This window comes from Macrobrachium rosenbergii, chromosome 48 (genome assembly GCF_040412425.1).
Source record: "Macrobrachium rosenbergii isolate ZJJX-2024 chromosome 48, ASM4041242v1, whole genome shotgun sequence".
NCBI classification, from domain to species: Eukaryota; Metazoa; Arthropoda; class Malacostraca; order Decapoda; family Palaemonidae; genus Macrobrachium; species Macrobrachium rosenbergii.
The window spans coordinates 2,345,183-2,373,038 of NC_089788.1; the positions used below are offsets into that span (position 1 = coordinate 2,345,183).

Here is a 27,856-nt window from a genome sequence, read left to right on the forward strand (position 1 = left end):
CACAGATTTTTCTAATGAATGCAGTTCTGTTGCCGATTTAGAAAATAGTGTGCGTGTGTGTGTGTGTGTGTGTTATAGCAACAGTTCCTCCTACAATACACACATGGACTGAAAATCTATATGTTAAGGCCGAATGCCTGTTAAAATTAAACTTGTCGGCCTAACTGAATGGAAGGAAGTCCCAACTCTATCTTTTATAAGGTCATGGACGTGGAGTGAGGAAAACCGACTCTCCGATCGTTTCCCAAGTCTATGAAAAAGCATTTTTTCTCGATTTCACTTCTAAAATATTCTGTCAAATAACTTTATGCATATTTGTCATTACAAAGATAAATCTCTTACGCTCACTCAAAGGAATGTTAAAGTTAAGATTACACAGAAAGTACAAACTGAAGCGTTACTATACAAATGGTAAGGTACGGCACAAAAAATGTCATAAAGGCTGATACCTGATAACTCCTCAAGTTTTACGCACTTACACCTAATATTACTACAAAAGTAATAAATAATTATTACAAGTATCAATGCAAGACAAACAGGAGAGTGAGAGAAGCATCAACAAGGTTGAAAGTTACCAGAAATGAAGTAATAATTGGATGAAATACTATCATTTTCACTCATGCCCAGAGGCGGAGAAAGTCCACAACAAAGCATACAATATTCATAAAAATTCAATTTTGTTAGACATTCTTGAATACTTGCACAATTTATTCGTATCCGTGCATGAAAAAGCTCCATCCCACGAAACGACAGAGCCAAGTTCCCATTTCAAAGGGAACGATACTAAAGGCAGGTAAAAAAATCCTCACACATCACAGTTTTTCAAGAAAACACTTTCGAATGTACAAATGGATCAAGGAGAAACTTACCTCTATTTCCTGCGCTGACAGGTTCTCGTTACTGGAAACAAAAAATGTGAAAAAACATTAATACTAAAATAATGTGGGTCCCTAAGGATGCCAATAATTTTTTTTAATGTACTGCAGAGCCACGTTTTGACAAATACGAGTTTTAAATAAATAATGATGGGTTAGATATAAAATAATATGTCTGAGCAGCTCATTACATCGGATGCCGTGGTACTGCTGGCAGTCAAGAAAATTCGACAATATTAAATGAATAAGGGTTTTTATAAAGATACAAGATGTATAAACCTTTATTATAAAACAACGATTGCCAACATTTTATCCTTAGGACCTAGTGTAAGCAAATTCATCGAATCCAAGACAGTAAGATATGCCCTTAAAACTATATAGTTTATGAACAGAATCCCGACGAATTACTGCAGTTTCAGTATAGCCAGGATATCTTTGCAAGATCTGCCTAAATAAGAATAAGGCCAGATCGGTGCAACAAAATAACTCTGGAACGAATCCTTGATTATACCAGCATGCAATGTTCCTTCTCACGTTTCTATCTTACGTGAGAATTATGGATGATTTAACAAAAGTAATAAAGTTTTAAAAAATCGAATGATAAGCATTTTACGTTCTTTGACCTGTGCTGCTAAAATACATATTGAAAGAAAAAAAAAACCCAGCGTGAATAGCAATACAGAACAGACTAGCTGAATTTATATAAAGACAACACAACATTTTAAGTAAATAAAAATTAAAATATTCGATAACAGCTTACAATTTTGTTAAATTTTCTTTGAGACCCTTTTAAATGTAAAAAAACCTAAAAACTATTCAGTTCGACTTCCTGAGACATTTTCGATCATGAAAGGTAAAAAAAGAAAAAGGTTCATCTTTTTTTCACCGATGAAAAACCATTCAGAATGTCAATATTTCCATTTCAAAAGTCAGTCGCATTGCAAGAGGGGTTGAAGCACATCTACTATCTCACGCGTCACTGCTCGCTGCTTTGCGCAATGAAGCTAATGTGAGAACAATGCCTTCAGTTCCGAAAACTGGTTGATACGATTTTTTTTTCCTTCTGCAATGAACGGATGTTCTATCTCGCATGTATTTGGAGTCATTATGACCAGTGCTTTTGCATCACGTGTTGCGGTGATACGATCTCTTGTAAAACGACATGTAAGAAAGAGCTTTTTGAAATCGAGTCGGTTAAAATGGTGGGAATCAAGGTGGAAATAGTCATGATAAATGAGAGGTCACTGACAGGAACTTGCACTACCAAGCATCACTCAGACGTAGCGTGGGAACTGGCGAGAACGAAAAGTGCCATAAATAATTTAACACCGATGGAAAAACTGTCATCTTATTGCACGAACCTCACTGCATAACTCGATGCTCGAAAGGAATCTGGCTTGCCATTTGCGCGAAATTCCGGGGAAGAAGCCGAGCATGTTAGGCAGGACTCACAGTCCTTTAAGGAAAAATACAAGTTTTAAAATCATGTTTACTGATGTGAACGCAAGTAAGATGAATAACTGTGAGAAGAGTACACATTTCAGCTGCATATTTCAGGAATTATTAACTGCTGAAACATCTAAACCAGTCTCAACCAGGGTAAGATAAACGTATCGATTAACGTGTTGCAAAACATGCCTGTCTTCCTTACTGTCAGGAAAAATCATGCCATTTGGATTGAGAAAGCAGCATTAGATTTCTTTCTGGTTTCTTCATAGAAAAATTATACTTACCATAATCAAGAAGCACTACAAATCTTTTAGCTATCGTCATACTGGATCAAGTTACCCAAATGACAAGTGGAATGATGATTCTAAGTAGGGACTTGGAATCTCTTAATTTCTACAGCACCTTAGAAATTTTACCTCTGTGGCGGTTGATTTTGACATCATTGTAAACACATCGACAAGATGAACCACACAAATCATGCAGTCACACACATCTCTTCACTATTCATCATTGTCCAGAAGAAAAACGGACAAAAATAGTGAGACCGTCCTACGACCGTCCTACACTAAATAAAGTGGGGACAAATTACAGTTTCCTCAACTGTAAACACCTTTGATAATTATCTAAAATAGAGAATTATGTTTTTCAGCCACATTTATGACTTAGAATCTACAATAAGGAACTTTTAATTAAAAATTCAATTTTTTTACGTCGTAACTAAATAAAGTATATAGTATACCCTGTTAAGCATTGTTAATCATAATAATAATAATACTAATAATAAATGTGAACAAGTCTGCAGAGGCCAGTAATAACTACTGCATAAACATTACTACACTACGCAGTCCCAAAGGCTCGGGGCACGCTGGGCAGGGATGCCCCAAGAAAAAGTGAACCCTTTGGGAGATGATTCGCTTCATTCGTGTTCCTTGGGGTTGCAATACTCTTCCAACTTAAGGTATAAACAGAAAGAAGAGATGATGATGATGATGATAAAATGATAGTTCCTAGCTGGGCTTACAATAAAGGCCTAGCTTGAGAAAGTACTACTCATTCGCTTCAGTAGTAGTTTTCGTTAAACCTGACACTAATTTAAAAAAAAAAAAAGTGCCAAAAGAGAAAACATCTTCAGTTCTGATATAAAACTGACTCCTGAGAAGACTGCAGCAGTGTTACCCAATTTATTTTTTCGACCAAATCATGGAAATCTGCTATCCTAGTTTCACAATCATCCTCTAATCCTTCTCTTTACATGTCAGGTAACCTTCAGTTAATTATCCATAAAGTATTTTATTTTCCCTTGATATCAACCTTTTGGGAAGGCTGAAAAGCTACTTATATAAACACCTACGACCTGGAAATATGCATATCATGTGAACTGATACTAAGTAAGATAGATAGCTCTTTTTCACATGTTCAACTACAATAGAGAATTTATATATCACCACTGGATAGTAATGTTCAATCTTACCGAATGATTAATGAAAACTGAATTATGCATCTGTATAAAAATTCCTGATCAGTAATCTCATTTCCATAAATTTCTGACTCTTATATAAAGAAATGTAAACAAGGATGCTGACATGAAGATTCGACAATTTTTTTTTTGAACGAAAACATCTTGGTCACACTTTCAACACTTGGAAATACAACTTATTTTTTCTCAGTTTTAAAACAAAGGCTATAGACTGATATAAAGAGAGAATACCTGGCAGGGAAATACAATTTATTTTTTCTCACTTTTAAAACAAAGGCTATAGACTGATATAAAGAGAGAGTACCTTGCAGGGTTATTTTTCTTTTCTAAAGAGCCACCTCATACATCTTAAATAAGATAAACTAAAGATAAAGATACACATAAAATACCGGTGCTGGCTGTGGAGGTATAAATGTGTAAAGAACCAAATGATACTTTTTTTTTTCCTTTTGCATTCACGAACATTACCTGTTTTTAACAGCCCTAACTAGGTCATAGAAAGAGGTGATGTGTTCTGGTGTTGGCAGTTCTGCATCCATCGCGCCATCACAGTTCTCTCCGTCCCACTTGGATTTACTGTCACTGCTTGTTAACCCATTCAGGGTGGGAAAACTGTCCTTGTCCTTTAACCTTTCCTTTCTGGATCCAAGCAATTTCCACTTAGAAGGATTAGATGTTGTGGCTTTGCTTTCACTGCCTGTCGCACCTCCGTTAACATCTCCCAATGCACAATCTCTTGAGTCCGCAGCTTTGTCACTTTTATCACTTTTACCACTTTTCTCAACATCATGTTCGTGTCCATTGACAGTTAAGTGCGACTTTCCGGTTTCACTCAGCTGAGTTTTGCAATGTTCACCTTTCTGTTTCCCAGAGGTCTCCGAGTCGTCACTGTCCTTGTTCAGTTTCTCACACCGGACGTTTCCCAAAGGACCAGGTTCGTCACTCGGGGGAACCGCAGGGACATTCTCCTCCTCCTCACAAGTCTCTAACCTCTGCTTAGTGTCCAAATTACCATTTCCCTGTGGAATGTCCTCGACAATAGCCTCGCCTTCGTAGTCACCGATTGTCACCCATTTCCGCATGCGCTTGTTCCTCCGAGAGGGAGAATTCGAGGCACCTTCGCCACCGGCAGGAGGAGAACCAGCAGCAGCAGCAGAAGTAGGGGGGCCTGACTGGACCCTTTCAAAGGCACTGGGCAAGCGCTTGGTTGGACCCTCACCTGAGGTTCCTTGGGACTGAGGTTCTCTTCCTGGCCCTTCCGACTGCTGAGGTGGCTTCGCCGGAGAACCCCGCTGCTGGTTTCTCTGGCGCAGAGGAGCCAGCCTAGGGCAATCCGGCGGGTGTTCGAGCGCCTCGCGATCCAGCGTACTTTCTTCTCGCTCAGATCACGGCGGGAAAGATGCTGATTACATCTGCGGTATCAGGAGATAATCGCACGCTTCGCGGCCACTGTCCCCTTGATCTTGGTTTTGGTTTTCATCGCAATCAAGTTTATTCTCGGGAGGTTACAAGTATTCACTCTGGGTAAAACATATAACACTTTCGGGGGATATCAATTCAAGGGTTCATTGTTACAGATTTAAAGTTTTATTTAGGAATCCTGTTAAAACAGAGTAAGAAATTACTTACACTGCTAAATAACTCCTGGATAGAATGGCGTCGGTACACGGCGCTTATTAAACTGTTGCTTCTTGATCTAAGTGCACTTGCATTTCCGCTTTCTTAATTTAAAATAGAGTATTGATATACAACTGGTATATATATATAATTGTGGAGGATGAAAGACAGGACGATTAAGGTAAAAATTCGCTGACATATATGCTTTCTAGAACAGGTAAAAATACACATCATACACATACGCAAATATATATACATATACAGTATATATATACACACATACATACATACAAATTCACAAGAACACTTCAAATAGCACCTTTTTAAACACCCCCACCCCCCAATAAAAAAAAAAAAAGAAAAAAAAAAAGAAAAAAAATGAGGTAGATTTACGCCCTAAAATTCACATAAAACTCAAGGTTTTTAACAAGTCAACACTGACCTTGAAAGTCTGAAAACGAACTGTCACAAAAACCTAATAGATCAGTATTTATGGTACATTTGCGGCTGCACAACTTTCTTAAGGCTTAGCATAAAATCTCTATTGTTCTAGACAAAGGAATATGATTCATACAAATCTTCTGTAACAAAGAACCTCTACCCAGCGACATTTTGGTCTGCGAAAAATACAAAGAAAGAAGGTCAACCTCACTGTAAAGAAGGTCGGCGTTATTCTAAAGGCATTCCTGGGCATTGCCAGCGAAAGAAACAACAAGCCGTAAGGATCTTAACCAGGTCGCTAATTCTCTCAGCTAAGTCAGCAATTCTATGCAAAATCACACAGTCCTTTTTAATCAGACTCCTGCTGTTATGTACACGTATGGAACGCCTTAAAGCGTACAGCAGACGAATTTTTAATTCTTAGTGTGATCTAACCTACATCTCATGGGAATGATGTACACGTGGCTGACAGGTATAAAACTGTCACTAACACAATGCTTGATGGATAAATCTGTCTCTGCTCAATATTTATTTTGGAAGATGTCTGCACTTTTATCTATTGAGAAAAAATCTCTGTTCAATATTTATTTCGGAAAATGTCTGCACTTTTATCTATAGAGAATAAAAAATCAAGAGCTTTATCTTGGTCACAGCTAAAATGTGGAATAGTTTGCCCAGTGCAGTTGTGGAGTCATCTGATCTTAAAATATTTTTGCGAAGAGAAAACTGCTGCTGCTGACTTCTAATGAATTTCAGGTGTATCCGTTTTATTTTATTTTGCCTCACATTTATTAATTTATCACCCTATCCTAAAACTGGTCTCTGATTTCCCTTAAGAGCCCTCTTGGGTTTATAGTCAGTTAACTCAGTCCAGAACGGTTTTCAGTTGAAGATTTAAAGAAAGATAATTTAACCTTGAAATTAATGCATACAACAAACACAGAATAATGAACACAATGAATAGAAACCTGGCCATACCAAGCCCACTGCATCACGAAGTAAAAAAAAAAAAAAAAAAAAACCAGTCATGAAGTACCCCTTCTATCAAAAAACACGGGTAACGTATATTTTTAATGTTTCATCTATTCATTTAAGATCCTTCCATACCATACATTCAACCTGACACAAAATGGAAGACGCCAATCATTCTTAAGGGTTGGCGCACTTACCAACGCAGTAACCACGCAGGAGAATCTTGCATTTCTCTAATGACCATGATGCGAGGATTTTTATCATTCATCTAACAATCTGAAATATGCAATGAGAACATCCACAAACGGCTACATTTGTTTCTTCGCTATCTCTTATCGCCTTCTTACAAGTGGTCCTATAGAATCTATAAGAGCCCCTTTCTCTATCCTCTGAAGCAAATATGGGCCATTTTATTACCTACGTACAACAGATGCGAGTGGGGAAAGATGAACTGGTATTATACTCCCCAATTACCTGTCGTCATCGATACCTGCGTGGAGCTTTCCCTAATGTCATCTTCTGTCGGTAATAGAGGGTTTTTCCCTGTCGACTACAAAAACTGGGGCGCATAAAATACTACATTTCATCCTTTAAACGGCACGCCAATTAGAGCAATCACAGGAAATTGCAGGGTCTCCGAAATACAGTCGCCGAGTAGCAAGTGGAAGATAAGAGCTTAGAGGAATAATAATAATAATAATAATAATAATAATAATAATAATAATGGCAAAGAACTCCACAGTGGTTAGTGTAAATACAACACACACACACACACACACACACACACACACACACACACACACACACATATATATATATATATATATATATATATATATATATATATATATATACAAAATGAGAGCTTTTAAGAACCTGCTTAATACTTCTCAATCTGAGAAGAATAGAGCAGGTTCTCGTAAGCTTTCTCCTTTTGTATGTGTGTATGTATGTATGTATGTATGTATGTATGTATGTATATATATATGTACGTATATATATACATATACATATATATATATACATATATATATATATATATATATATATATATATATATATATATATTAGCCTGACCATTGTGGATTTCTTCACTATTTTAGTGACTCATGCCACTATAATAATAATAATGGGAATGTATCAATGGCCTTCACCCATTTGAACCGTTCCCTTAAAGAGAGAAATCTCAAGAAAGACGAAGTAGACCGGCCGTCACACAATATCCGCAACGCCAAGGTCCGAAATAAAAACGCGACCAGTGATTCACACCTTCCTTAGCCTCAGTACAGCTTGAGGCTCTCATAAAGGGCTCAATCACCAGCAATGTCGGGGCCCTTGGACACGCGAGAAATCACTCAATCATTCCATGCGCGACCTAAAAGTCCTTTCTCTTCAGAGGTTCAATCACTCTATCAATCAATTATATTGCGAAGAGGTCTCGATCGAATTGGATCTGATTTTTGTGACCCTTCTAGACTTTTTTTTTTTTTCGTTCCCCATTCTTCCCACTGGGCCAAACCATCTGGATATCAACCTTTTCATTACTCTTCCTGGGCAAATTTTTTTTTTGTCAGTAACATAAAACTCAATTTGATTTATTTATGATATGGCATCTGGAAGAGATCCTAATTATTCTTTGATCTGATATGCATGGGCCCTTACACTGACCTTAATGTGATTTATACATATGTATGAACTCAAAAGTCCAGAATAATAATGAACTGTATAATTTCTTAAAGTTAAGTAAATTCAACAACAAGCATCATCGCATACTGTTTTCTGTCTTCTATAAAAAGATCTAGGGAGTAAAGTACTAACACGAGAGAGAGAGAGAGAGAGAGAGAGAGAGAGAGAGAGAGAGAGAGAGAGAGAGAGAGAGAGAGAGAGAGCAGGTTGCCTCAAGGGCCACTCATGAAATCTACTTCAGCCATAAACAAAATTGCCAAATATGACTTAGGAATGTTTAGAGCTTTCTTCCCAACCACAATACACAGCATAACCCCCCCCCCTCTCCTCTCTCTCTCTCTCTCTCTCTCTCTCTCTCCTCAGCGTGAGCTGCGTTCAAAACGGACAAGAGATAAACAAGGCTAAAAGACAGCAGCGGTTCAAAAATAGAAAACAAGTGGGTAAGACCCTCCCCCATTGGTGGGATATAGATAGCCAATCACAGAGGAGGCTGCAAAAGTACTCATAAAAATCTAAAATGTGAGGAAACGGTAGAAATTTATCAGGCAATCCCGCAATTTTTTTGAACCGTGGTTACACTTTCTCCGCAAAACGGCAAAAAATTAAGTAATTCTGATTGAACATGGGGCCTACACAGATATTTAATTGAAGCACACACATTTCCCTCTCACTGCGAAAGTGAGGTTGTGAGGTGGGTACCGAGAGAATAGCGTCAACTTTAAATTTTTTTAAAATGAAGTAACTCTCTAACTTTCACTGAGAAGTCCTCTGTTAACATTAAGAAAACAGATATCGTCTGAATTCATGGCATGAGTTCAAGAGAAACCACGCTTAATCAAATGACTGTATTCAGGTATTCAACAATGCTAATAGAGAATCAGGGTCCATAGCTTTGACCTAATCCCTTACAACAATAACCCTTGAGACACTGCTAGAAGTTCCAGGAATCTAGACTCCGTTTCTAAGATGTGAAACTAAGTATAGTCACCAGTGCTTATCCTCGGGTCTCTTTTTCTCTTTTCCAAGGCTATTGTGGTACATGCAAGTTTCTTCTCAATTACATACTTGATCATGTCTTCCTCGCTTTGTCTCTCTTAAAAAAATACACTACACATTTCCTTTTCCTTCTTATTCCACGTAAGCGTTCTGTAGATGTGACAGCTTTCACATACAGGTCTTGCGCTGCCATAAGAGAATCATCATCATCTCTGTTGCATATTCTGAAGCTGAATTCTAAATTCATATTTTGTTAAACGCCTTCAACATTTTTCCAACATATACCCATTCTTACCACGTACACAAACAACATCCCTTTGAATTTCATCAGGCGCTGTACACGTCAGTACAATCTTTGTCTTTCAACGGTCGTGCCACGAAAATGACACCTGTGCTTTCACTTCCATAAATCTCCACTTTTCTCTCGCCTCCAGTTTCGTAGTTTTCAAACCAGTAGGTCAGGGTCTCCCAATTCTTCCGGTGCCCCAGGAGCCAAGCTGACACCATCACGTAATATTACTATTCCCCCGGGGCAGTGCGAAGGACATGTCCCAGCCATCACCATCTCCCTTTCACCATCGTCTCACCTACTATCGGAGCTAGCTGGGGATTCTACTTTTCAAATCATCCTTTCATTTCTCAGCCATCTTTAGGATCACGTTCTCAATCTCTCCTAATCTTGTGTAATGCTATTAATGCAGATCTAGATTATGCCTCTGAGTCAGGAAACAGTTTAGTTTGATGTGAGTCAGGAAGACAAAACTTAGTGTGTTGTAACAGCTTCCAGATAAATTCCCTTTCCTTCTCTCATGCGTTCACAATAATGGTTGCGAATATGGAAACAGAACCCCTCGCTTCGGATTGAAATATGAATGTACTTTTAATGGTATACGTATTTCCCCGAGCAGTTCCTTCAAGTTTAATCGGGTGGCTGGGTATTCCATATTTTGGGGCCTAAATACTACGTAGAACTCATCCGTCCGCTTGTGGAATATCGCTCTCATATCTCGGAAGCCAGTTTTGTAATACGTTTCACCTTGATGCAGTTGAATCTACGACTTTCTATCTCGTAAGAGACCCAGATCTTACTTCCAACTTGTATCCACTTTTAACTCAATAGCAAGGTCGCCGTCCTCTGCTTGTTATAAAAAAATATGACTATGCCACTGCTCTCAAGAGCTTCTTGGTTTTATTTCCCACCACTCTCAAACTTGGTTTACACGCCAGGCTTCACAACAACAAATATACTGAGTGAGGGTGTGTTGCAACCGTAAGTATTTCTTACAAAATGTAGAATTCATCGTCATCTTTATTCTTGCCTTTTTTCGAAGAGGCGAGTTTGTCAGCCGTTAAATTCATTAATACACGTTTTTATTGCAAGGCAATTTGTAATGCTTAGCGATGCTTTTTGGCTTGCTTCATATAGATGTGGGATATCCTGAAGAAGAAGAAGAAGAAGAAGAAGAAGAAGAAGAAGAAGAAGAAGAAAAGGAAAATTTCGAACACTTCTTCATATACCATCGAAAGAATAAAGTAATTGTGTTCATATAAAGCTCATTATACTATCTTATGAAAAGAACACAGGAAAATTTAAAATACAAGTTTCACATGAGAGTTATGGAGAACTTACACCAATCGGTATCTACTTGACTGATTAAAGTATTGGCGATAAAATGTATTAGTAAGTGGGCCAGTTCCACGCATATGGAATTTAACTAACACCGTAATTCTCAGGAATTCATTAGAAAGCAGGGAATATGTCGGTCATCCTACTCATCAGCAGTAAGTATGAATAAGTCGTCTGCAAATTATGAATCAATCATTTTCAAATAACTATTTGAAGAATGCGGAACACTTCCAAACTCAGGGGCAACCCAAAGAATCTTATTTCCCATTTAAAAATAAAAATAAATACTAGGATATATCCAACAAATTAAAGCCAACTTAAATTGGAGAGCAATCATGACTGCAGAATATAAAAAGGTTTCAGAAGAATCTTCTCCCCAAACTCCCACAGAAAACCCAGCAAATGCAGATTCCAGGCCGTTTTCATTTTATGCGCTGCAGACATGACCGTCACTTGCAACTGTGCGCCTTGAAAGCAACAGACAACCTGAATATTCAACCTCAAGCTGTCTGTGCAGCCGAAGAAAGAGACATAAAAAATCGAAAGACCATAATTTAAGGTGCCTGAGCTGTGCGCCGTCTGTCGGAAACTTTGACCAAGAACGACCAGGAATCCGAAATATTTAAGGCTCCCTGCAACAGGATCGGTGCTCTGTATCGTGCGCGCACGCGCGCTGGTTTTAATTTTAAGACGTCGTAAACTAGTGTGTTGACATCCGAATCGCCCTACCCGCAACATTCGTCATGTCTCACATTGGGTTGCGGTTGGTTGCAATATCCAACATTAGTATTCTGTAAGGCAACTGATCATAAAACTCTTTGAGAATATCGAGTATTTACAAAATCATTTTTCTTAAATACAATATGCGCACCAAGCCTCAGTCCTCCACTGCAAAAAACAACTGTCCGCTTTGCTCATGCACAACATTCACATTCCCTGAGCAAACTCACAAAGCCTTCCTTCCTCTTCCGATACTGAAGTCTTCGCATTACTCGCTTAAAAATGCACAAAACGTCGCATAACCCGACGGTAGGGGCATCAGTCAAAGACCTTGACTTCTACACAGAAGTTATTGACAAGAGAATATCCGGTAAAGGAGATACAAATTACCCGTAAAACAAGTTCTGCTTGCCGACTGCTTGGCTCAGAGGTGCAAGACTTTCGTTGAATTTGGCGAAAGCGAGAACCCCCTCGATTGTGGGGAGAGAGAGAGAGAGAGAGAGAGAGAAATTCATCGACTGTGGCACCAACGGCATCCTTGCGCGTAAATGCATGTGACAAGGCTATCAAGTATTCAGGATACACGCCATAGGATCTGAACTACACCTAAATTGATGTCGGCCTCCGGTCTCAGGATGCGAAAGTCCTTCCGCTGCAGAAGAACCCGAACGTACGGAATATTTAAGATAAGTGACGGCCTTCACCTGTCGAATGGGTATAACGCTAGACAGAGAGAGAGAGAGAGAGAGAGAGAGAGAGAGAGAGAGAGAGAGAGAGAGAGAGAGAGAGAGAGAGACTCTTCGGCCACCTGTGATCAGCCAAAATGTCATTGGAACGGAGGGACCTTTTATCCATGGAGCAAAAATGTTTGCAAAATAGAAGCTTGTGTAGTTTACACCTTGCTAATGATCCTTTTGCACATGTATATGAAGCAGATATAATACTTTCATTATATATATATATATATATATATATATATATATATATATATATATATATATAATCTTTCTTCAGCTTAAAAGAAGGAATTGCTGTACATACCCTTAGGACCCTGTTTTGGAAACTGCCTAGACAGAACACCACCCTGTTGCCTAAAGGCAAGCTTGCTTATTCGGGCACCTACAGCAGATTTCCTCATTCAGCGAACTCACTTTCTCTAAAGTCACAATTTTAACCAAACAACACTAAAATTGAGAAAATGACAGAAGTCAGGTTTTTTGACTTCGTTATATCGCTATTTCAACGGAATATCACTTAAAAGCTTAAATCCCTTGTTCACGCAAGTGAAAAACAAAAACAGCAATATACAGCATATCCATGGGAAGGGTGAAGGGCTCTTTAACCCGTCACTCCGGCAGAAGTGGTTGGAAAAGAATCTCAATTTACAATTTATTTATTCGGGATGCAGTCTGAGAGAGAGAGAGAGAGAGAGAGAGAGAGAGAGAGAGAGAGAGAGAGAGAGAGAGAGAGAGAGAGAGAGAGAGGGGTACTTGAATTTCGATACCGACTGACCTACCTTTACGTGAAACAAACACAGTTTGTTCCTTGTATAAAAATACACTACTTCATGATATTTTATTCTGATATGCTACATATGTATATGTCCTTTTAGTACGAAGAATCACTTAGTTTCATAATCAGCATCTCATTCATATCATAATTTTCACCTCTCAATCATAATCATTTCTCATACTTATTTTCAATCTCATCCTTTTAGAGTCTGAAGTTTTTTTTACGTATGTTTATGTGTGTATTTGTCTATGGCCATTTGTGTCCGAAATTAAGCTTTTGAATTTGAAAAAGTTCACAATCCGCATTATATTTTGCGCTGAGTTGATACTTTCCAACATATGGATGTTTCAAAAATATATGCGGCTAACTAGACAGACTTCTGTAAACTTTTAATGTTGCTGTGGGATCTTTTCAAGATCAACAAAATTACTTCTTAATAACATTAAAAATTATCATTAATTACTGCACCATCTTCTATAAGAACAGCAGTGCAATACTGGTGAAATCATCTCACTAATACTGAGAGAGAGAGAGAGAGAGAGAGAGAGAGAGAGAGAGAGAGAGAGAGAGAGAGAGAGAGAGAGAGAGAGAGAGAGAGACCGAATAAAACAAATCAGCTAAAAACTTCCTTTTGTGTCAAAAATGTGGCAATGCTGTCAAAGAATTACTTTACTGTTTAATAAACTTAGATACAGAATTTATAATTTCACAGAGGTTCGTTTACTGAACCTTCCCTGGGAACATCCGTTTTACTATTATTATTATTATTATTATTATTATTATTATTATTATTATTATTATTATTAAAACTACCGCTGATCTAGTTCGAAATGTTCTTGGAAAGGCCACAGAGCTGCTATTTGACTTCTATGCTGAATCAGATTCAAATCACTACCCAGACCCAGTCTAATGGAATTTCTCGGAAGGGTCGCCCAAGGAAAAAGCAGTGGTAGTCCACTTCAAATTGCTGGCAGTCTAAACTCAAAAGAGAAGAGGCACAGAAATCCTAAAAGTTGATTTTAAATCCTTGATTTTAAAACCTTCTGTTTTTCCAGGACGATTCTGGCTGCTAAAATAGTGCTTCCTGTTGAGACCGTATTATTTGTAAGATTCTTTACATAATCATGATTATTTAGATAATGTATCTTTAAGAAATCTACACACTTTCAAGAATCTGACAGGTGTCAGCCGTAAAAAGCTAATATATAGACATACAAAACATGAAATCCTTCGGGGAACACTGAAAAATCAAGTTACGATGAAGACCGATATCAAGGATTGAAATGTAAGTGCATACTACGTAGGTTTTTACGGAACACCCTAAAATGATTGGGCCCAACTTTCATCCTACCGGAGCCGATGTAATACAATCAATGGTTACGGGTTTAAAGCACGTACGAAATCTATGGTTTCCATTTGATCCAATACCCGTCATAATTTCATATCACAAAACAGGAAACTAAATATGTGCAAGGCCACGAAATCTCTCTCTCACAAGTACACTCTCACTGAGAGAGAGAGAGAGAGAGAGAGAGAGAGAGAGAGAGAGAGAGAGAGAGAGAATTATAGGAAATCATTCAACTGAGCATTTCTTATGAGGCTGTTTCGTTTACTTTTCTTCATTACATTTAAATACTTTTTTTTGCTTTGTTTTAACTTAACACAATTAGATCACCTGTCCAACGAAACTATGTACCGGTATATAATTTACTTAAGTAAATTATTAATAACTGAACTACTGGACAATTGGAAACTGAGTCGGATACATAAGGCAACTTGAGGTATGCAATTAGTATTATCATTAAATCCCTTTATCAGGCGTTGTTGAAGCAGTGAATCTGTTCACCTTTTCCCTTTTCAAGGAGGGAGGAAGGGGTGGGGGGTGGGGGGAGCACAGCAGTGACAAAGATAACGCTTGAAAACTGAGATCCTCTAGCATTTTCAAATTCGAAAATGTCGAAGTTATTCAAATGGTAGTCCACAATGAGTGTGGAGTTATGTTAACAAAAATGTATAACGAAGACAAATTATACCTCTCCTTAATTTTCTATCATTCTTCGTACAGAGTTTCCTTGAGGAGGCTTCGAAATCGCAAAAGTGATGAGTGAAGACTCGCTAAAACTGAATGACGATAAGTTTTGAAAGGACAAAGTAATATATATATATATATATATATATATATATATATATATATATATATATATATATTATATATATATATATATATATATATATATATATATATATATATATATATATATATATATATATATATATATATATATATATATATATATATATGTATGTATATATATATATATATATATATATATATATATATATATATATGTATGTATATGTACACACAATTGTTTGAGCACAGCATATCACGCAGCAGAAATAAAAAAAAAAAAATTGATACGACAGGAGAATAACAGGATCATCCAGCCTAATCACACCTTTCAAATCCGATCACAGTGAAAATAACATTACTTTTAATGTCATATATAGAGACAGCAAAAATAAAAATGTTTACGGCGAGATAAAAAAATAAATGCTGGGACAAGTAAAAAAAAATTGTTGGGGACCAGTAAAAAAATGTTACGGACAAGAAAAAAAAAAAAAAAAAGCTTGGGACAAGCAACCAAAAAAAAAAAAAAAAAAAAACAGTTTGGGGCAAAAAAAAAAAAAAAAAAAAAAAAAAAAAAAAAAAAAAAAAAGTTTGGGACAAAAAAAAAAAAAAAAAAAAAAAGTTCGGCGGAAGTAAAAAAATTTGGGGAAAGAATTTACGGTAACATGACCATTGTGATTAAACAAACAAAAAAAAATAAATAAATAAATAAATAAATAGGATCCACTCGTGCGGAACCCTGTCGTAACGTCATCGCGAGGCATCATGGGAGTCAAGTGCCTCTTGCAAGCCTAAACGTTTACAGGAATCAGCTGATCCTCCCTCGCAGCAGTTCAGAAAGTGGGGGGGAAAATGCACAGAATTTTAAAGAGATGGTTCAGTTGAGCATTTCTTCATAACTTAAGTGTCGTATTAGTTGTAAAAAAACTTTTTTAAAACATGATAGTGGCAAAAATACGTATGTTCAATTAAAGCGTACTTGTAAAAAAACAACTTTTTTAAACATGATAGTGGTAAAAATACGTATGTAACATGATAGGGGCAAAAATACGTATATTTAAAGCGTGTTAGTTGTAAAAAAACATTTTTTAAACATGACAGTGGCAAAAATACTTATGTTTAAAACGTATTAGTTGTAAAAAACCCTTTTTATACATGATAGTGGCAAAAATACGCATGTTTAAAGCGTATTAGTTGTAAAATACTTTTTTAAACATGATATTGGCAAAAACACATATGTTTAAAACGGTCTTATTAGAGTGTCTATGCATATACTGTGACATATCACTGTATGGTAAAAATTGTATATTTCAAAGTGTACAGAAAACACAATAATGGAAATTAATGATCGGCCTATAAATTTCTACGCAGTTAGGTACATGACTGACAACAAGAACCATGCAGAATTCTTCCACCAAATCTATCAACATTGAAAATGAGTAAATTTGTTTAGTAAGCTACAATTAATGTGTGCCGTGGGAGAAAATATATATTTACATACTACAGTCAAAAGACTTTACTTACTATATGCACACGGTTTCAACAGGGTGAAATTTGTCCAGAGGATTATCATCACGAATAAATACTATGCAGTTTTAGTTTTCTGAAAAGAAAACTATTGTGCCGGCTTTGCCTGTCCGTCCGCACTTTCTTCTGTCCGCCCTCAGATCTTAAAAACTACTGAGGTTAGAGGGCTGCAAATTGGTATGTTAATCATCCACCCTCCAATCATCACACATACCAAATTGCAGCCCTCTAGCCCCAGTCGTTTTTTTATTTTATTTAAGGTTAAAGTTAGCTATAATCGTACTTCTGGCAACGATATAGGATAGGCCACCACCGGCCCGTGGTTAAAGTTTCAATGGGGCATGGCTCATATAACATTATACTGAGACCACCGAAAGATAGATCTGTTTTCGGTGACCTTGATCATACGCCGTAGCGGCTGTACAGAAAACTCGATTGCGCCGAAACAACTTCGGGATTTTAATCTTGAAATATTCATCACAAACTGTGAGTCTAAACCTTTATTTTCATTCTGGCAATTTAAACTTCTTAAAGATATGGTTTATTGCGTTGCTAAATCTAACATACCAAAGCTCAGAGAAGTCCAATTTACACAGTTCACACGTGATCAAAAGGCTTAAAATGTAGATTCTGAATCTGATACACTGATGTAGCTACAGGGAACTACAAGGTCGCTAACAGTGTATTTTCAGCTGATAAAATCACCGCAAAAGAGATATTTCAACATTATCATGACCCATGAAACTCCTACCAATCCTTAGGTAGGTCACGACTACAATGAAACCCTTTATTTGAGATACTTTAGTGCAGTTTTACAAAATGAACCTAAACAACTGGCACACAACCTCGCGTATTTGGAGCAGAATCATTCCCAAATTAAGAAAAGAGAGCTTAAGTTCCTTTTCCATTTTCTGACTGGTTGCAGTGTTAGCGGAATACTAATAGAATTTAATTACGCCCAACGAAACCCGGGGATTAATTCAGAGGGGGCACACCCTGATGCCTGTTATCTTGAGCATCTACAAAAGAATTCATCTGTGTTGAGAGAGAGAGAGAGAGAGAGAGAGAGAGAGAGAGAGAGAGAGAGAGAGAGAGAGAGAATATTTATCCTAATAAAAGGAAAGAGGATCTCTTCAATAACGGCGCAGGCTTTACACCACCGATCATAAACTAACCACCCGGCTTTTCCAAAACAACGGGCCTCTTTGACAGACAGATTTCCTTCGCAAAACAAACATATACCAACGCGATCGTAACAACTAGCGGACAAAACAGGCCCGTCTCTTAACACATGCTAATGGTTACCCGAGACACGAGACATATTCAAGGGACTACAACATGCAGAAGCACAGCTGAGCTCCATATTTAAATGTACAGAATGTGCGACCCCGTCCCAAGGAGACAAGGCCTTCATTATGAAGTCTGAATAAAACCCGAATGATGAACAGACTCATTATGCATTATCTTGTTCGCTTCCTCTTTAAAGGAGTGCGGGATCTGGTACGGCAATTAGGTCGACAAATTCATTAATGTACCTTCGTGGCCTTTTTGGGGAGACTGGAACGTCTTAATAGGAGATTTCTTTGAGTAGAGAGAGAGACGCATACCGCTCGTCACTTTCTGCGCTGCGCTTCGCTGATCTTGTAGTTTATACTTTTTTCAACCTTCAAAGTCAGCTGATACGCAAAAACATCAGGTTTCAAGGGGCGTGCAAAGTAAAAAAAAAAAAAAATAAATAAATAAATAAAATAAAAAAAAAAATAAAATAAGAAACTAAAGCAATAAAAAGTCATCGCTTGTAGTTTATAATTTTTAAACCTTCAAAGTCAGCTGACACGCAAAAAAACTTCTGGTCAAGGGGTGCAAAAAAGAAAAATAAGTAAATAAAGCGATAAAAAGTCTCTTGGCGGCATATGCAAAATGACGAGACGATTCGGCGACTCAAACGAAATGCAAAGTAAGCTTCCGACGGGAATGAAAAGACTCAGGACGCTGGCTTAAAAGAAGTGCTCCATCACTCCTCAACTCCGAGCGGCGGCGTGGCACTGCTAGCCAGGTATTAGGATGCCTGAACGGACGGTGCACCTGTGATCGGGGACACGTTAAGCATTCTGAACATGAGTTTCACCTTTCGGTCGAAGGAGAGAGAACTCTGCAACTCTGAGATTCAGTACACCCAAGGTTCTTTAAGTATATCCTCAGAGTATATTTAAAGGACCGTGAGTACACCATTCCTACCCTGACGGATTATCGAACTGCACTGAATTTAATATAAAATTTACGCCAAAGGCCAAGCACTGGGACCTATGAGATCATTCAGAGCTGAAACGGAAAATGACAGTAAAAGGTCTGAAAAGTGTAAACGTCGCAGTTGCACTAAGAATCAACTGTTAGGAGAGGGTGGAAAGTAAGATGGAAGAAAGAGAATATGAAAGGAGATACAGTAAAAGAAACGAAAGGGGTTGCAGCTACGGGACGAAGGCACGCTGCAAAGGACTTTAAGCGTTGCCTACAGTGCACCGCATGAGATACACTGACGGCAGTAACCCCGCCCCCCCGTTACGGGGTTGATGGATAATCGTAAGAAATTCCGCAACTTTCATTACGTTCCGTTTGCCGCTCTAGTCCTTGGAAAATGGTTAAGGCGAAATGCAGTTGGTAGCTCGTGGAACGAAATAAAAAGGTTACGAATGTACCAAAAAGCAGTATGTCAAACGACAGACCGAAGCGAGTGTAAAAAGATAAATAACCTCTGATAAGTTATCAGCATACATTTCAATACATCCGACAGAGATCGTCTCTGGTTCGGCTCGTTCGTTAATCAGGACTACATTAATATTTACGTCGAATTTTACAAAGATTTTATGTAGATTTTTTAACGAAAATATTCCAGCATCGCAATACAAGTTATGTGTGAACTTTTATATAAAAATCTCTACTAAACAAAGGTCTTGTGACGTGCTACAAGTGAATGGATTTTGGGAGGTACGTGACAGTTACTTTGGAGTGGATTGGTAAGCCTTGGCTAAGGTTTGAGGTCTCCAAACTCTTTAGTTTACGCTTCTTAAAAAATCTGAATTTATTAGGGAGGAAAAGGAGGTAGAATATAAAATAGAAAAAATGATTTTGCATATATATTGACAACTAATGGAAGGAGATGCAAGGAGAGAAGGCTACAATGAACAAAAGACGTTCAAGATTTATTTCTGTTCTTTGAGAGAGAGAGAGAGAGAGAGAGAGAGAGAGAGAGAGAGAGAGAGAGAGAGAGAGAGAGAGAGAGAGAGAGAGGTGGATCTTGCACAACAGGGTTCGAGCCACGAGAGAGAGAGAGAGAGGAGAGAGAGAATCTTGCTAGCAGGGTTCGAGCCACGAGAGAGAGAGAGAGAGAGAGAGAGAGAGAGAGAGAGAGAGAGAGAGAGAGAGAGAGAGAGAGAGAGAGATGGATTCTTGCGCAACAGGATTCGAGCCACGAAACCCCCAACTTTCAATTCTAAAGCAATTAGGTGAAGGATGTGAGCTTCGCGAAGGATATAGCAGAGATATCCTTCAATGCCTCCTACGTCGTCGTGTTACCACTCAGTCACGCGAAGCCTCTGTCATCCTTTCGCCGGATGTCATCCACGAGCATCATCCTTTAGCCTAATCACCTAATGGCTTTACAATCACCACACGCCGACAGGTGCATGCTGTAACTCTAAGACCCAAGTCAGCGCCTCAACGGAAACATTGAAGATGAGTTTTTGAAAACTCGTAATCATTTGCTGACTGTGCAATAAATTCCGCTGTACTTAATAAGGTGCTTTATGCCTTTACAGTAAGCTAGGAATTATTTTTATATATGTTTATATATAATTTTTATATATGTTTTTCAAAAACTATATTTTTGGAAGAGCTGAGTTGGCTCTTGAGTGAGACGTGAAAACCCTTTCAAAGTGACAGGGTTTTCACGTCTCACTCAAGAGCCAACTCAGCGCTTCCAAAAATATAGTTTTTGAAAAACTCTCAATTATTTGCAGACTATGCGACAATTCTGATGCATTCAATAAGGTACTTCATGTTTTTTTCAAATAAAATCTAAATTATTTTCGAATTTGTTGATGTTCATTTTAAAGTACATAGATTTTTCTCAACTAGCTGGGAATCATATTTTCTATTCAATGCAAAAGAAAATAAACTGCCAAAATTCACTCATTTAATAATCAAATGGTAACAATCAAGAAAAGTGTCACCTCGTACTTCCAAATCAGAAATATTTAAAACGCAGCATGTTCTAAAAACATTAAGGCATAGAATAGTGAACTTCCACCTAAAAAAAAAGGACGATAATATCCCTTCAATAAACAGCGAAACAAATATATACAAAAGTGTGCAACATCTATTGAAAAAAAAATTCACACCCAACATCCTCACACAATAGAACAAAAACTCGAAGAATTAATCCCATACATATACACAAAGTGTTATGGAACATGTCACGGACCCAGGCATCGTAGGAAACTCAAATGGGAGCACGTGACGTCATCGAGCTCCCGTAGAATCATGGGGCAGGATTAACCATACTTTATTTACATAAAAGGAGAGATTTTCCTCCTCCTCTTTCTCCACATCAGCACAAAGAATCTGTTGACATTCCTCTAGCCTGTCAACCCATCGAAAAAAAGGTACTACTTGCCACGTCTACACAATGAGAGAGAGAGAGAGAGAGAGAGAGAGAGAGAGAGAGAGAGGGGCTTCATTTGGGCAATGGTGAATTCGACTAAAAACTAAAGCATACATGGTCACTACTTATTTAACATAAGATCAATAATTATTGAAAAAAAACTATTATTGAAAAAACTGTATATATATTATATATATACATAAGCATTAAGCTACAAATGTCCTTTAATACCCAATTAGCTCTACCTCGGAAATAATATATTTTCATTTATGTTAAAATTATCCCAAACTCGTCATCGTAATCATATACGACTTTCCAAAAAGATAAAATAACAAGTCAAAAAACTTGGAAACCCGAGCTGAGAGATCAAGTTCGCCTCCACCGCTAACACTGTAAAATCAAAATCTTACAAGTTTGGGGTTAAGGTAAATGAAAGAGGAGGAGTTCTTGCGCTGGCCAGCTTGTTGCCAAGTGCAAAAAAGTGCTTGCAAGTAACTTAAATGTAACTTAACGCCGTGAATATGCCTGCGGACAAGTAACTCGATAACAAGCGAACACGGAGGACAAGGGAAAATCGAAACTTAGGAGCTGAGATTTGAGGCAAAATCTCTCTCTCTCTCTCTTGATGACAAGTGAACACGAAAACCGACAGAGAATCTAATTTCAAGAACTGAGATTTGAGGCAAAACATTCTCTCTCTCTCTCTCTCTCTCACAAAATTCTCTGTGCCTCTGAACTGGTATGCTTTTGCATATGGAACATTTAATGGAAAATCTCTCTCTCTCTCTCAAACCGGATGACATGCGAACACGTAAACCAAGAGAGAATCGAATCTCATGAATTAATTTGAGACAAAACCCTCACCCTCTCTCTCTCTCTCTCTCTCTCCTTGGAAAAAAGAAGTGTATAAGTGCAAGTGGTATCACGTAGCAAGTTCATATTTGCACGTGACAAAACTGACACAAGTTGACAATTGCCAACCACACCCATACCAACCTATGCCATTTCACCTATTGACCCATCCGATTTAAGCCATGCTATCAACCTGATCATTACTTCAGAATAAAGTGATAAAATCACTTAACATATGTTCGAGTATGAAGATATATATATTAATTATATATACACTGACATGTCAGTTTCCTCAAGGCATAGACTGGCAAGGCATAGATGATACATAAAGAATTATTGTCGGAACGCTTTACTTTAAATTAAACGCATTACTAATTCAAATTTTCTAAATGAATTATGAATTACGAAAATATTCAACATCTTTAAACAATCAGTGGATATTAAAAAAAAAAAAAATTTGTTCAAGTAATTTATATTTTTGGTCTGCCTATAAGAAGTATCTTACGCGTATAAATGTAAGATACGCAACAATATTCACCTAACAATTAAAACAAATTAAATGTAATTAAAAACACACATACTCAAACGAGAGCCAGCCACACACAACCAGCTACCGGATAATTGTATCAATCAAAGACAAGACCACAGGACGACATTATCTCTAATTAATAAATCTAAAATTACCATTCACTCGGTCTCAGCCACCGACAGATAATTCACGAGAGCTTTTCCCTTTCACCTAACCTAAACGAAGTGCTCCAATCATGTCAACTTTTTATCTTTTTTTTTTTTTCTAGCACATCAAAATGGAAAATGGCGTTTCACTCGAGAGTGTTCGTGTTTCTACCAACCCCAACACAGGATGAAATACGAGTGAGAGTTGCATATGAGGTTACAAGGTTTAAATTGCTTCGCTGCCTTCAGACAAGCCCTGGTTGACAAGTGCCCTGCCGAAAGCATGAAGGGGCCTTTGTGTGTGTGTGTGTGTGTGTGTGTGTGTGTGTGTGTGTGTGTGTGTGTGTGTGTGTGTGTGTGTGTGTGCCCTCATTACGCCCATAAATACAACAACAATAATGGCTCTATGCAATCACCATCACAATATAAATTGTAAGCAGAGTGAATCAACAATAATGCTTTGTCGTAACTGCTTTCATGTTTTATTTCAGTACAGACAAAGACAGTCGTAATTAAGGTCTGCTGTTTTGCTACAGTTAACGCAGAGAGAAATCAAATTTCATTACGAACAATACAGTGGTTATTCAGTTGCGCTCCTGTAATGATTCACGTTTTCGCAAAAAGAAAATAAATGAGGTCAGTGCGTGATCTTAAACTGCAATGGCGCAATTCAGTTTTAGGGGCAGATTTTGAAAGATACAGGTTAGAACGGGGCAGAATAAGAACAGAGCACATTTAAGTAAAAGTAACGATGTGTCAATACGTAAAGTGGCTACATCAATCTTATTCATGTTCAAGACAAATCACACTTATTACCACATAAAAATAATCGCTCAAAGCATATTACCTGTTGACTGTCAAACTGGAAAAGCAAATATGACCTTTACTGACATATCATCAAAAACAATAACAAAGAAGGTAATAAGGATGATCTGGAAATCCGTTCGCAACACAAAATATCAATTGAGGTCTATCAAGAAATTTGCGGTTTTCGAGTTCGAACCCACAAACTGCCTGTCGAGCAGCAGAAGTTGGGTGAAAATAAAAAAAATTTTGGTGAAAAAAAAAAAAAAAAAATAATATAACAATAACACGCCGTGAGTGATGATATCGGTAACGAGCTACAACAATACAAGTAAAAACCCTGATCATGACCAACACTTTCGATAAAATAACCTTGCTCTTCCCTTGCAATACGACAGGTAAATTCGACGATTCCTGCAATTTCTCAAGGTACTTTAGGGCCAAGTTTACACATACACACACACACACACAAACCCTGTAATTCAAAGCAACCAAATTCAATTCTGTCAAAATTAGGCCACTTTCGGAAACATCCGTTTATCTTATGATTGCCCTGAGGAAGTAAAGAGGGTGTCATACGAAGACTTGAAGAACGATAAATTCAAGGGATGAAACTACAAAATGGAGAACAGAGAACTACAGAATATTTAGATCTATTTACTAACCTAACGCCTCAAAAAAAAAAAAAAACTAATTACGTTCAAAAGCTTGTTTAGTATGAATGAAGGAAAGTAATGTCTTAAAAACTGATCACAGAATACTTCAATTTTATTTAATACACATAGAAAAAAACTTTATGAACTTTACGTGAAGGAAAAATTAGGAATGGAGAGACAGACATCGCATGCAAAATCACGTTTTCATGCAACGCAGATGCAAGGTTCGCGGCGCCCAAAACAGACTCCTGATAAACACACCAAGTGTAATATAAACACGAGTTAATACAGTGACATCCATGTTTACTGATCCCTCGCTGAAGCCATGGACGAGGTGACACAGCTCGCCTTTCGGCCTGTCACGCCAGACTGTTGATATATAAACACTAAGGGGGCCAATGGATACGAAAAGGGGAGTTTTCGCCGTCGGTCGAAAAGCTTACAAACTAACAGGGTATCTTGCTGTGTATACAAGCAAGGAGAGGAACACACACATATATATATATATATATATACATATATGTATTTTTATTAACTTTATCACATACACAATTGTTCCGTGTAATAGTAGAATTACTAAAAGGACCTCATTCAAACTGGATGGTATCTAATGGAGTATTTATGCAAAAAAAGTTACAAGCTTTCTTGGACAAACAGTCCACATTATCGAGTATGTACGCCCACTTGATAATGTGGACCGTTTGTCCAAGAGAGCTTGTAACTTTTTCTGAATAAATACTCCATTAGATACCATCCAGTTTGAATGAGGTCCTTTTAGTAATATATATATATATATATATATATACATATATATATATATGCATACACACACCATGCAAGGCTGTATATTTATACAAAAGTACGCTAGATGAATCTGTCCCAAACATATCCTGCTACTTAACATCCTGGTTGTAATCTTCCCTTTTGTGCCACTTGTTATTATGTACTGCGTATCACGCCAGTTTCCGCTTCCTGTCCCATTGTTAAATAAACCGATACAATGAGTGTCATTGTCAAAGAGAGGTTAGCATTAACAGAATTAAAATAAAAAGGCTGGAATACTTCAAACTTGCATTCTTCTGTGTTCCCGGCGATGTCAAAGCACAAATAAGACGTAGTTATTATGTTACTGATTAATAATAAAATGTTAATATCAAAGTATTGTGAACTATTTCTTCTGTGGTGAGTGGATATAGTGCTGGCCTGGGAAATCACAGGTCAGCGGTTTAAACCCCCCAAAATAGAGGTTTTCAAAAACGGAGTTTCTTTTCAGTGATACCGATCAGAGATAAAATCACGTTCAAAAGGAAAAAATCTGAGAAAATATTACTTCGGAAAAAAAAAAAATGGACATTTCGAAAATACTGAACCCTTGATTTTGTAAAAAAAAAAAAAAAAAAAAAAAAAAAAAAAAAGGCAAAACTGAGAGAGAGAGAGAGAGAGAGAGAGAGAGAGAGAGAGAGAGAATCTCATTAACCGTGCTTAAGAAGTAGCATTACCAAAACTACGCCATTAGAAAACTTCTATCACAAAGCAATAATGACCTGGCCGAGATTTGTCACATCTGAAAGCAGTAATTTGGAATGAGTGACATGGAAAATAATGTGCGTTGTTTGGGGTTTAGAGGGGGCGGCAAGGGCAAAAGGCCAATCGCACTTCATTTCTCTCCCCACTTAAAAAAAAAAAAAAACAATCCCGATAGCGATCAGAAAAATCTCTCAACAACCGTAACAGCCAAGTTTTAACAACCCAGATTGACCCGGGCTATGTGCTGCTTATTATAACAACAAGTGCCTCTCTCTCTCTCTCTCTCTCTCTCTCTCTCTCTCTCTCTCTCTCTCTCTCTCTCCAAACCTTGTCATCACACGTTATCGCAAAAGGGCCTCGATCGCGACTCAATTGCCTTTCAGTTCGAGAGAGAGAGCTTCAAAGGGGCTGTCATTACCACCGAACTTCCCTCGGCTTCGCCTCATTCCGTCTTCCTAAAAGCTGTCATTGAAAGCCGGGGAATGGCCGCTGAATTTTTTCTCCAATTGGAAAAGAAAAATTTACATAATCGAAATAACAGTTATGATAAATGGGAAACGAGTACTGCTGTGGATGTGATACAAGTCCGTAAGAGAAACTGTGATACAAGTTTTACAGTTTTTTTCAGATTCAAAAGTATCCGAGAAATAGATTCATGATCTCACATACACACAAAACTATATATATATATATATAAATATATATATATATATATATATATATATATATATATATATATATATATATATATATATATATATAATATATATAAACTGCTTCAGAAAGAGAAAACGGTTACTTCAACATCAATGTCACATCTGCTAAATCAGGGCTAAAAATATCATCATTTCACTTATACTGCAAAAATTTTGATACATATGTATATATAAATAAATGAGTTAATATACACATACACACATATATGTATGTATATATAACCCAGAGTTGATATTACAACACACATCACTTGAAAGACTATTGGAAGACCATGTCCTATGCCAATGTACAATACACTTCTGAAACTTCAGGGAAGCTTCTTCATATTTGTAAGAACGCTGCAGATTCCGTCAGGTGTCGCCTGTCAGACACAATCCGATCATCACAACACCTGGGGCTAAAGTCTAAATGCAGCCGAAATTTCCAAAACACGAGTCTCGTTGCAATGTAAAATGATCTCGGAATTTTGTTTGTCAAAAGGGAAATCTGACCCACGAGAGCGATTTTCTGAAACTGCAGTTTCTGACCCTCTCAGAAAAGTCATCCTGGTATCTTGGTCACGATAAGAGGACAATGCAAGTCGCATTTCCTAATGATCAAAACACTTCTGAAAACGGCTTCCACGGGGACACTTCAAAGCAGGTACGTTATGACCGACACTCGAAACAGCGATCATTTTCAAGCACGGGCGAAACGACTCCCCGGGTGAAATCTTAGCTGGAATGTATTTTTAACATCGTTCGCCTTCAAGTGGCACTCGAGCAGAAGAAACCGCTCAAGGGCGCCATGAAAAAAAATATCGGAAGGGGGGGACTTCTTCGTATATGACGTCACGACACCTGAGGAGCGAGACAAACGCCTCCTCTCTCTCTCTCTCTCACACACACACACGCACACATCCTTCCGTCACGACATCCCGCGTACGACTGAGTCTC

General features: G+C 37.6%; 1 protein-coding gene and 1 long non-coding RNA gene across 19 annotated transcripts in view; both read right to left on the reverse strand.

Annotated features, from left to right (window-relative positions):
- The window catches only part of LOC136831178 (uncharacterized), a 1,009,691-nt gene that overhangs the window by 13,137 nt on the left and 968,698 nt on the right, over positions 1–27,856 (reverse strand). For all 18 annotated transcript variants that reach the window (XM_067091138.1, XM_067091137.1, XM_067091135.1 and 15 more), the window contains one exon: positions 870–900. In XM_067091138.1, the coding sequence (XP_066947239.1) occupies positions 870–900 (31 nt within the window). The remainder of the gene's footprint in view (positions 1–869; positions 901–27,856) is intronic.
- LOC136831183 (uncharacterized) lies at positions 5,269–27,856 on the reverse strand. The gene is made up of 2 exons (XR_010850794.1): positions 27,736–27,856; positions 5,269–5,401 (listed from the first exon to the last, which is right to left on the reverse strand). It is a non-coding gene; the product is annotated as an uncharacterized lncRNA (long non-coding RNA).